This window comes from Apostichopus japonicus, chromosome 22 (genome assembly GCF_037975245.1).
Source record: "Apostichopus japonicus isolate 1M-3 chromosome 22, ASM3797524v1, whole genome shotgun sequence".
NCBI lineage: Eukaryota > Metazoa > Echinodermata > Holothuroidea > Aspidochirotida > Stichopodidae > Apostichopus > Apostichopus japonicus.
Genome location: NC_092582.1, coordinates 4,380,001 through 4,392,461, shown reverse-complemented (window position 1 = coordinate 4,392,461; position 12,461 = coordinate 4,380,001). Strand labels below are relative to the sequence as shown.

The window sequence follows — 12,461 nt, the reverse complement described above, 5'->3', positions numbered from 1 at the left end:
TGGGTCCCTTGTTGTTTGTTGCGTATATAAATGACATCGACGGAGATATTTTGTGTACAGCTAAGCAGTTTGCTGATGACACCAAATTGTATTCTGAGGTCTCTTCCAAAAGCGATTCTGGGAAGTTTCAAACGGATTTGGATAAGGTTTTTCCTGGTCTCAGGGGTGGCAAATGCTTTTTAATATTGATAAATGCAAGGTAATGCACATTGGTAGTAGTAACCAAAAGTTAACATACAATCATAATGGTGTGGAGTTACAGGAGGTCTTTGTTGAAAGAGACCTAGGTATCTACATTGACTCATCTCTGCAACTTTCTAAACATTGTCTTGAAGCTGCTAAAAGAGGTAATATAGGGTTTTAGGTATGATCAAGAGAAACTTCAGTTTTCTGAAAGAGGACATCGTAGTTATAGGCTTTATAAGCAGTTGGTTAGGCCTCATCTGGAGTATATATGCTGTGCAGGCTTGGAACCCATATTTTGCTAAGGATAAGGAAGTACTTGAAAAGGTCCAGAGGAGGGCTACTAGGATGATTAGTTCCTTAAAGAGTGTTCCTTATTATAGGCGGTTACAACTGTTGAATCTCACCACACTGGAGCTTATATAGGAGGTTACGTGGGGACTTGATCCAGGTTTACAAGATTGTGTATGGTTTCTACAATTTATCCTTTACCGACTTTTTCATGTTTGCTAACAGTAGTTGTACCAGAGGTCATTGTCTTAAACTCCAAGAGTCACATAGTAGGATTAATATTCGGCATAACTTTGTTCTAATAGGGTTGTGAATGAGTGGAATGGTTTGCCTGAGAAAGTTGTACTTGCAAGTAGTGTCAATGGGTTTAAGAATGCTTTGGACAAGCACTTTAAGCATTGTAATCGGGTCTGAGTGTTTGTGTCTTCAGTTTTTTTCTCTCTCTCTATAGGGTCCTTGATGGGGACTTAAGTGTCCCTCCTGATCCTTTTTTCTACTAAACTAAACTAACATCAAACTATGTATGCATCTGCCTTTAGTGATTGATATAATGAAGAGTTGCCTTTGGAATGACGAATTGCCAAGATTATATGCGAGGACAAAATATGCTATGATGTATTTGTGGACATTTTGTACAAGGACATTTCGTCCAGCCGAACTATATTTGCTGTGAAGGAAGGACAAAATTTTCAGCAGATATTGTCCGGACGGACTAATTGTGCTAGTACAGAGTTATCCCCGGATGTTTTGTACAGGTGTTTTTATAGACTCCAAGCTCACTTGGCGTGAGCACATTAGCCATATTTCCTATATAATTAGGAAATGTTTTTGTCTACTTCTCAATTATTGCTTCTTCTTATTTCTAATGGGGGAGGGAGGGGCGGGGGGGGGAGGGGAGGGGAAGTTTTGGTTCTCTTTGTTTGTTTTTTTGGCTTTCTTTTTTCTTCCGCGGCGAAATCCTGCAAAAGGTTTTTAAAGCTTCAATTGTAATAGAGATTAAGAAATAGGAAAAAACATCGTTGGGGGAGGGCGGGCAAAGAAGGACTCTATCAGAAAGTTCTAAACCGAAGCTTATACAGCCTACGGGAGGCCTATGAGATAATTTGCCGACTATACCGCAGCTTTATAAGCACGAAGGTGTTAGTAACATGTTGGAAACACGTCGTCACAAAGTTTTAACCAAACATTTGTGTTGCTATAATTGCTTTGGTGTTCTTGCAAAATAAAATTCTTGGAAATAGAGGCACACAACTTATCGGGGGTTTACTTAAATTTCAGTAGTTTGAAAAGGTTCTAAAGTAGCTAACTTAACAGGGATGTGTTAATGAGACAAATCCGTGGGAAGGCCAAAGAGAAAATAAAGTGAAGAAGCAACACTAACTTTGGTTGAATGCCTTCATCTTTCTCTTTTCTTTGTAACGATCTGAAGTTTATATCTAGTCGAGAGTCATGTTTCGCATCGGGGACAATGATTTCATCATGTCTCCCTTTCTTAAAGCAATTTGCCTTAGATATGTCATTAAGTGCACTAGAATACATCATTTTACATCCCCCAGGATTTCCCCAGGCCCCCTTAATTTACGCACGCCCCTGGCTGTAGTTTCCCGGCGACTTACTGACTTTAGTCAGACCCGAATAGTGATTGAATTGGGATCATGGCTTCTGTAATACCTCCTCGCTGTTAGACCCCTATCAGTTTATCGTAGAGGCTTCCACCTCTATATAATCGACATTCATGTTAGATTTTGTGACATTTCTACTTTCTTTCTGATTAAATTCCGCATGATTCTTCCCATCGTGTACTGATCAAGACGATATTATGAAATGAAACAGATTTATAAGTCAAGAAGCCCAAAAAATTGGTTGTTAGCAAAAAAACATGTAGTATTGGGGAATAGCTTAGTATCAATGGTTCTAAACTAGAGCCCTACGGTGGGTATAGAAATGTCAAAAGCATAAGTAAAAAGTTAGCTGGATTTCACCAATTCGCGGAAGCTTTCTCTCTCCCGGAACAGTGCTCTGTAGGTGGCAGTAAATATGGTGTAATGGGTTGGGGATGTGGACATCTTCCTATAAAAGGCATGCCGTCAACCTTTTAACATCAAATAAATATGTTGTACATGTAGGAATGATTAAATGTAAGTTTTGTTTTTGCGAAAAGATTATTTTATGCAAAATCTCTATTATAGGCACGACAAACTGTTTCATAGCCAAGTAATAACACTAAAGTGGAAAAGGTCATGGTATGCAGTAGTGGATCCAGGAATTCTTAAAGGTGGGGGTGGGGGCGGTGGGTTGGGTTGGGGGAGTATTGTTATAAACGAAATTGTTACCGAAACTGCAGCATCAGAAACTAATGAATTCACGACTTGAAAAGCGTGCTAAACATTTTGTCCTCTATGTAGCTTATGATGGTCAAATTAGGTTGCAGCTAATTCTTAGTCCCCAAAAACATTCTGGTGGGTGACCCTGGCACCCAGTTCCATCTCTCACCCCACCTGTCAGGAGCCGTAAAAGCAGAAATTATGCATCATTGTACATGAACAATTATTCTTCTCACCGTCTTCTCCCTTAGAGAAAGGGCGCCAAATGCCCCCATAAGAGCTGGATTCCCATTGGCTGAGGTGTGATCGAACACAACCAAAATTGGATGTTCGGTCTTTTCCTGCACCGCTTCCAATGTTCCTTGCATGTTTAATGTGTCGGCGCATGATCCTTGCTCCCGCCAAAACGACTGTGTAGAAATTGAAAAATCTGACGTCATGTTAGGAAAACTCGTTAACCTCATTTTGTCTTCCACGGAGATCAACGAGCACATTATTAATAATATTGCTAGTACTTGCTAAATTTTGAAGTCGGTATGAAGACGAAAGTTCTTACCTTTTTGTAAGTTATGACGAAAAATAGTCCCGCTATTGCGGACGGAAGGAGGTGGTTGCTCCCCAAGGCTGGTGTAAACTTAATACTGGCTGAAAGAACAAATATAGAAACATCCACACATGATCAGGTGACAGAGAAATGTCACATAGAAGCATATTCAGCCAGAAATGAAAAGTATAGTTTTCTATTTTGATATATCACGGGAGGGTGGGGGAGGGGTACGCGGAGGTGGGGGTAGAGAGGACGCGGAGGGTGGGGAGGACGAGGGTGGCTATTTTTTTTTGCAGACGTTCAGCGAGTCAGAAGTACTCTGATCAGATTTGAGAACTATTTCTACGTTTTGCTTTACTCAGCAAGAGACTTTTGTTAATAGAATAATTGTATAATTACAAAAGAAACATTATTGTTATCTAATAACATATAACATCATCAAAAAGTTCACAGACAGCAAATATTTTCATGTTAACGTCTTATTTATTGTTAAGATTTTTTTTTTTTTTAGTATCCAGCTTTTAGAATTCGATATTCCACTGTGGCCTAAGTTACAATGCAGTGCATTGCGTGACACACTGTACCGGAAGTACCACACTTTCCTTGAGTGGCGAACTGTCTAATTGTTTGGAAGGTAACACAGGCCAAAACACGGGGGAAAAAATAGCTTTTCACGACTGGTTTGCACATGAGAACATATTCACGTGGCGCGTTGTAAGAGTGTAATCTTGAAAACATATTTACAGTCTTTTTAAAGACGAAACCGACGGGATTTACAAGGAAACACACACACATATATACAGAAACACAGCGTTGTCATAATTATGACAGTAGTTAAGCAAAATTAAATTAACAAAGGTCTGCAATTCTTCACCATTTTTTCCCCTTCGTTTTTATTCCTTTCTGTGATCTACTATAAGATAAATTGCGGTAGGATATAAAAAGCATACAGAGAAGGTCACTAAGAAATATACAAATCTAGTCATAATAAAAGTGTAGGCTTATGTATTTTAGGCTTATGTAAATTTATCAACACCAATATCTTCCATTAAATATCGTTACATGCCAAAAATTAATCTCTTTTTTTGTGTGCAAAAAAAACATGGTCATTTTTTTCGATCTTAATGTTTTCTATCATCTACAAAAAAAAAACAATTATTCGACTTTTTGTACAACAAACATGTGGTGTATATCTTGCGAGATACGACCATATATTTCAGATATAAGTTTGGAATTAAGATGATACATGTTATGATCACTAGACTGTTATTCCCTGAAAGAACATTCCAAAGCATAACTATCTGAATTCCAATCTGTACTTACAAATGGAAATCTACACATTTACATAATACATATTGACATATCAGTCTTAATTCATCAATATCTACACATCTGTAAATATGTACATTAACCTTCTAACTTACCGCCCTTCTTGTTCTGTAATGTATGGTTTTGCGTGTATGCGGTTTCAGCCACAATTAACAACCTGTCATTTTCCATTTGTTTTGATGTTGTTCTGTTTCAAATTATTGCAATCAAACGACAAGTCAATACACTTTCTGCGTTTTTTTTTTATAAACAACAAAACCATTTTTCTTTTTAATGCAAAAAGTCAATCAAAGCTTGTTCTTGCACATAAATATATTTTAACTGTACTCCCGTATCTATTTATAAACTATTGAGTTAACGACGCACCTGTCGCTCTACGCGAAATGTATTCTATACACGGTTGATCGCATTCAATGGAAATGGTTACAGACCCAATGATAACCAATTTTTAGCTTCCAGGTATCAAATGCAAGCCATGCAAGAGAACCCACCAGGAATAACCCCTAAGGTTATTCAAAGAAAGAAATACTAATATCGTTTCAAAATAAATGTCGACGTAAATACAGCTATATCTGTAAACAAAAGATACAACTCGATGCGCCACAGTTTTGCATTATACATCACAAATCTGTTAGTATTATTCTCGCGAAATAAAATGGCGTCTAGATCGGCTGTTGGATTCTCCTGCAAATTTATGTGATTCACTTGGAATGTTTATTCTAGCTGTTTTTGTTGTTGTTGTTGTTCTTTTTTTTTTTGTCATTCAAGACTCCATGAATTCCGTAATTTTGTAAACGACGAAATTTATGGAAAACCCGAGTGAATTATTTCACAATTGTCACTTTGCGGTTATCAGACACATTCATAAAAAGATGATCAAAAATGATATAGGGCCATCATTATGACGAAAATCAAAGGACAAAAACATGACATTTGAACGAGAAATGGATCTTACAACTGTTACATGACGATCTCCTGTAGTGTATTCTAGACATGTAGATTGCCAGATACAACAACTTATATAATTACAAAAGATAGAAAGACTGGAACGTGAAAATTGAGCTAGCGTGGTTAATCGGTATATGTGGTTCCTTCTTCTTGTACGTAATTGATCCCGTTTATCCAGCCAGCCCCCTGCGGACGTTAGTCATTGAATGTAACCTATATTTTGACATGGCTATATGCTATCCCTTATACTCCGAGAGTACGTGAGTCGCAGTCTGATTGGACAGTTTGCTGAACTGTGACGTCATTAGGGCAGATTGTATGTTTCTTAAAAGCTTTACTCAGGGCAATCTTCTTGTTGCTTTGCCTTGAAATGTGATACAAGTGGACTGGTTGCTTACAGTTGTCAATATACTCTTTACTTTTCATTTCATAAAGGAAAAATAAATAAATAAATGATTGCCTTATTATCATGAAAAACAAACCTCTTTCGATTCATTTGCTTGCATAAAATCATTCACTTTTCGGTTGCCAGATGCATTTTGAAAAATTAAAAAATTAAATTAAAATAAGTCATATCTTTGAGATACAAAATGCTATATGAGATAATTTTGACCTAGAAATTTGGAAACGTTCAGCAATTTTGCTAAGCAAGCATGCTTTAGTCTCCATATGATTTCCACAGCGACATTACTTCACAAAAAGTACCAGCGACTTCTTCATGTGATGGACCCCGCCAAGTTTTCCCATTTAACAAGCCCATTCAGCCCACACCGCGGTCCGTGGAGGAAAGGTCTGATTCACTGACTCAAATCTAAAACCTGTGTGTTTTTTAAACTGCTATCAGGTAAAACTTCGTGCCATATCAAATTTCAACTACATTGATTGAAATATCTAGGCTTCTCCAAATCGCATTTCAACTGTATACATGAACATGATCAAGTACCAACCATTGATTTCCACAATGAATGCTGAACCCATGCACGCATTAACCCACAAGCTTTAATTTTGATGTTAAGTTCACATTCATAAAGTCATAAATAAAAGAAATAATAGAAATCAATGTGAAAACATTGGCAGCCACCCGACGGGATCCGTCACTAGTAGTGGATAGGTCAATAACCTGTGGTTGTTGACCGAATAAATCATACACCTTCAGGATAAAAGATGTTATCAAAGATGTGGTTTTCATACCGTAGTGGGCTTTAATACATACAGGAAAGCTCAAAGCAAAGAATAATAGATACAACCAGTTCCTTAAAAATCGATAATATTTCCCTTTTTAAAGCTATATGCACGATCGATAACTTCACATTTAAATGTGAAGTTGCGAGTACCTTATTTTGTTACGGACAGCACTCCTATTAAGTCACATTTTCAAAACAACGAAAGGTAAAACAAATCCAAGCACATTGAAGTTTAATGGCATGGATACGGAACTTCTGCGTGCTTGTACATAATTTGGTGAAAGCAAGTATCGCTTATTCTGTGGAGTTGAAAATTCCATCTCAAGTATAATTCAAATTTATTGAACTGTTTGGGCTCGTCGTTAAACGGAGATAAGCGTATACGGGCGGTGGGGGTGAGTGGAGGGGGGGGGGTATAGTATCGCTGTTTGAGACATCTTCAGTCACGGTAGAACAATTAGACCGGCAGCCCAGTGCACTTTGATCAAACGAACGAGGTACCAATATCTGAGTATTGGAACATTTGTGGAAAAACCCAGTATATCCAAAAGTGGATGTCTGCCGTGGTCGCTCTGCTGCATGTGGCCCCTGGGGCCGGTTAAAGGGGGCCCAAAAATGCATCTGATCAAACGAACGAGGTACCACTCGAAACCAATGTCAACTTAATGCATGAATGCCACATAGTACTGAATGGCCCATGCCAGACAAATTTTCTGCTGCAAAGGGCCCGCCAGACGCCCAAGAAGGGCCCCTAAAAAAATGCATCTGATCAAACGAACGAGGTACCACTTGAAACCAATTTCAACTTAATGCATGAATGCCACAAAGTACTGAATGGCCTATGCCAGACAAATTTTCTGCTGCTAAGGGCCCGCCAGACGCCCCCAAATATGGCCCAAATGCCCATTAGCGTAGCATTGACCCAGATTAAATATGCAAGGTACCACTCAAAACCGGTTTGGAATGCTCGGGTTGATCTTACAGACTATGGAAATTATCATGCCAGACAAATTTTCTGCTACAAAGGGCCCGCCAGACGCCCCAAAAGGGCCCATAAAATGCATTTGATCAAACGAACGAGGTACCACTTGAAACCAATGTCAACTTAATGCATGGATGCCACAAAGTACTGAATGGCCCATGCCAGACAAATTTTCTGCTGCTAAGGGCCCGCCAGACGCCCCCAAATATGGCCCAAATGCCCATTAGCGTAGCATTGACCCAGATTAAATATGCAAGGTACCACTCAAAACCGGTTTGGAATGCTCGGGTTGATCTTACAGACTATGGAAATCATCATGCCAGACAAATTTTCTGCTACAAAGGGCCCGCCAGACGCCCCAAAAGGGCCCATAAAATGCATTTGATCAAACGAACGAGGTACCACTTGAAACCAATGTCAATTTAATGCATGAATGCCACAAAGTACTGAATGGCCTATGCCAGAAAATTTTCTACTGCTAAGGGCCCGCCAGACGCCCCAAATATGGCCCAAAATGCCCATTATCGTATCATTGACCCAGATTAAATATGCAAGGTACCACTCAAAACCGGTTTGGAACCACACAAAAACAATATTAAATGCAAAGGTACTTTCCACAGAGTAAAGAACTGCCAATGCAAGACAAATTTTCTTCTGCATAGGTCCCACCAGATAGAAAGAATAGGTGGCCCAATGTGGCCCTATATATGGGTCTAAAGAATTGGATATATGTGCCTTGTAACATGACATTTCAAGCTCATGGTTATATTGTTTCCAGCATAAATTGGAGTTACTGTACACAAGACCAGTGTTTTATCTTATTTAGCTATTCGCTGCTCTAAGCAAAATAAAGATAACACTTTCACCTAAGCCTCTAAATATTTTGGGATTTGCTGGCCTGGGCAAAAATTACAGTTCCCCACATTATAATTCTAACACTCTGAGGAAGAGTCTTGCCTGGCTTGGATCCACAGAACTACGGTTGGAAGAGCAAGAATGGGTGCTACAGCCCTGACTGGTTTGAGGGACCGGCTCTCCCAGATCATCTATTCCAAGAGGGGGAACTGAGCGAAGATTTTCAAAGTAGCCGACCAGACGTGGCTTCCGAGTTTGATGCCGATGATTCAAGTACTGAACCATCTTGGAGTGATGACTCCGACAATGAAACATAGATTTGAGCTTCCAATGTCTTTTTAGAATCAAGTTCATGGGAATACTTAATTTTCATAAACTTACTAATGATTCTTTTGAGATCTGTCTGAATGCCAAATGCAGTGTCTTTTTACATCACACACTCCAGTGTTTAATCACTGTCAAGAGACATGAATTCTCAGTTCTTATACTTCGAACCTAACATGTGTCATGTTCAGAGTAATCACATAGTGATCTTTTGTTACTATCTTTGCCAATTATGATTTTAGTACATTTTAAACTAGCAAGATGACTTTCTTGAAAGGTAAAAGATTCCTTCATAGATGAAAACAAAAACCCTCATCTAGCAATCATATTTCTGAAAAATGGATGCCACATCTATATGTTGGACTTGTTACAAGCTATTCGAATTGAATTAGTGTAATGATGGAAGTTCTAAAAGACCAAGATGGAGTAATATAGGCCAATTACTTATTTTATATTTTGTATCAAGGAATGGAGTCATACGTGGTGATATCAGTATTTGTTTGTTCAATCTTAGCATTTTAAGTCCTTTAAAGAGTGTACCTAGCATAAAGGTACATATACATTTATATGCTTCAATTATGTATCTTTCAAAAACCATATTGGACAGTTTCAACCCAAACCTTTATCGTTAAGTACACGTTATAAAGCATTTTCACCATTGTTTGATAATTGTTTCTTTGTCTGAGCTTAAGAAACAAAACAATCTCTTTTGATCGACTACATGTATGTCTTAAGATGACACTTAAGCGTTCTTTCTCAAGATTTTAAACTTTGTAGATTTACAATGCTAACGTAAACACAGTGTTTCAAGATACAAAATGATTTTGGGTTTCTTATTTACAATACATAAACTGATTTTAATCTGCTCCAGTGTTTCCAGCGAAACAAAGTAACTGCCAAGTTAAACACTGCTCACGATACAAAGTACTGACTGGATAAAAGAAAAAAGAATGGATAAAAGGAAAAAGAATGGATTTGAGAATGCATTATAACTGTCAGGATCTCCCTCAAAGACTGAGTTCGCGTCATTTTTGTTTTGCTCAATGAAATGTTCAGTAATTGATACACCTACTAGTATACTAATCTCATTATTCCATTGGCATATGTAACGGGAAGGAATTTGAATAATTCAGGATGTTCTTGATTGTTATAGATTGGTTTCTTGTGGTATCTTAACTATTTAAACTGTATAATTTTTTTTACATGTGGTGGGCACTTTGCAGAAGAAAATTTGTATTGTATTGGCATTTCTTTACTCTGTGGAATGCTACAAATGTCATGTCACAAGGCACATATAGTCTGCATCGATATACAATTCATTAGGCCCATATAGGGCCGCATTGGGCCACCTATACTTTCCATCAAGTGGGACCTATGCAGAAGAAAATTTGTCTTGCATTGGCAGTTCTTTACTCTGTGGAAAGTACCTTTGCATTTAATATTGGTTTTGTGTGGTACCAACTATGATTGATCATGGCCCATTTGGGGGCCCTCTTTTAGTGTGTCTGTTAGCCCGTTTGTAGCAGAAAATTTGTCTGGCATGATGATTTCCATAGTCTGTAAGATCAACCCGAACATTCCAAACCGATTTTGAGTGGTACCTTGCATATTTAATCTGGGTCAATGCTACGCTAACGGGCATTTGGGCCATATTTGGGGGCGTCTGGCGGGCCCTTAGCAGCAGAAAATTTGTCTGGCATGGGCCATTCAGTACTTTTTTGGTATTCATGCATTAAGTTGACATTGGTTTCAAGTGGTACCTCGTTCGTTTGATCAAATGCATTTTTAGGGGCCCTTTTGGGGCGTCTGGCGGGCCCTTTGTAGCAGAAAATTTGTCTGGCATGATGATTTCCATAGTCTGTAAGATCAACCCGAACATTCCGAACCGGTTTTGAGTGGTACCTTGCATATTTAATCTGGGTCAATGCTACGCTAATGGGCATTTGGGCCATATTTGGGGGCGTCTGGCGGGCCCTTAGCAGCAGAAAATTTGTCTGGCATAGGCCATTCAGTACTTTGTGGCATTCATGCATTAAGTTGAAATTGGTTTCAAGTGGTACCTCGTTCGTTTGATCAGATGCATTTTTTTAGGGGCCCTTCTTGGGCGTCTGGCGGGCCCTTTGCAGCAGAAAATTTGTCTGGCATGGGCCATTCAGTACTATGTGGCATTCATGCATTAAGTTGACATTGGTTTCGAGTGGTACCTCGTTCGTTTGATCAGATGCATTTTTGGGCCCCCTTTAACCGGCCCCAGGGGCCACATGCAGCAGAGCGACCACGGCAGACATCCACTTTTGTATATACTGGGTTTTTCCACAAATGTTCCAATACTCAGATATTGGTACCTCGTTCGTTTGATCAAAGTGCACTGGGCTGCCGGTCTAAATGTTTCGACTTGAGTTTTTGTGTTCTCACCAAAATCAAGTTTAATTAGCGAGTTATCCATGGTTCCATTGATTAATGTTCACTCAGTTTCTTTTATTAGGCCTATTATTATTATTATTATTATTATTATATTAGCATTAATCACATATCAAACGCAGTTGTAGTAAAGTAAAATAACATAAAATAGCATGAAACATTGTGCAGTATCAGCTCAAAAAGCTGATTTAAACTTCTTTCCGATACTTTCTGCATGAATTTGATATTACGAGAGGGAAGAAGGGGTGGGGGGAGGGGGTAGTGGGTAGTGGGTAATGCAAATGGCTAGCGTGCTTGATGAACAATATTTCCATTTTAAGACCGTAGAAAAGGCATGTGTATAAGAAGGTATATGAGATAATCCCTGATTTACTGCTCAAATCGAGTAAGTTAAACCCTAAGATCTTAACCTTTTGATTTCATCCGCGGATCTATAGGGACAATGATGAATTACTCACTGGACTCCGGACATAGGGGGCTGGGTTGGTGCTACAGAAAGAAAAAAAACCTTCGGTTGTCTTTGCCCGAGGTGGCACTCTCAGCTTGTTCCGACTGTTTTAACGTTTTAAATATCCCAATGTCTGAACGGACCACTTGCGAACTGCTATGTCTTCAACCCCCCCCCCCCCCTCCCTCTCAAAACACAATCATGAACACCCATGGAGTCCGCGGATCCCAGGCTTAGAAACAATGGTATCACGGAAAAGTACAACCCAATGTGTTATTTACATATAGTTGCATTTTTATGTTGCCTTTGCTGCAGTCTTGTAGCACCTTAAAATGATCGACCACAGAGAAACTATTGTTGACTAATACAAGAAAAACATATTTCTAACCATCTGTCAAATTTGTATTCAATTCTTATTTATTGTTTTTGAGATAACAGCATTTGACGTTGACATGTTTTGTACTAAAAGTGAACTACAAACCAACAGGTGTAATGTCTTAGATGCACAATGATAAATGTTGTTTTTTGTATTTCTTTTAAGTCTTCATCATGCCCTGTTATTCCAGATTGGAAAAATTAATTAGTTAAAGAAAACAAAAACAAAACACATCTACATAGGACTGTA

General features: G+C 38.7%; 1 protein-coding gene across 2 annotated transcripts in view; it reads right to left on the bottom strand.

Annotated features, from left to right (window-relative positions):
• LOC139963716 (amine oxidase [flavin-containing] A-like) overlaps positions 1–12,461 on the bottom strand; it is a 33,820-nt gene that overhangs the window by 6,583 nt on the left and 14,776 nt on the right. For both annotated transcript variants that reach the window (XM_071964799.1, XM_071964800.1), the window contains 2 exons: positions 3,355–3,443; positions 3,035–3,208 (listed from right to left, as the gene is read on the bottom strand). In XM_071964799.1, coding sequence (XP_071820900.1) covers positions 3,035–3,208; positions 3,355–3,443 — 263 coding nt within the window. The remainder of the gene's footprint in view (positions 1–3,034; positions 3,209–3,354; positions 3,444–12,461) is intronic.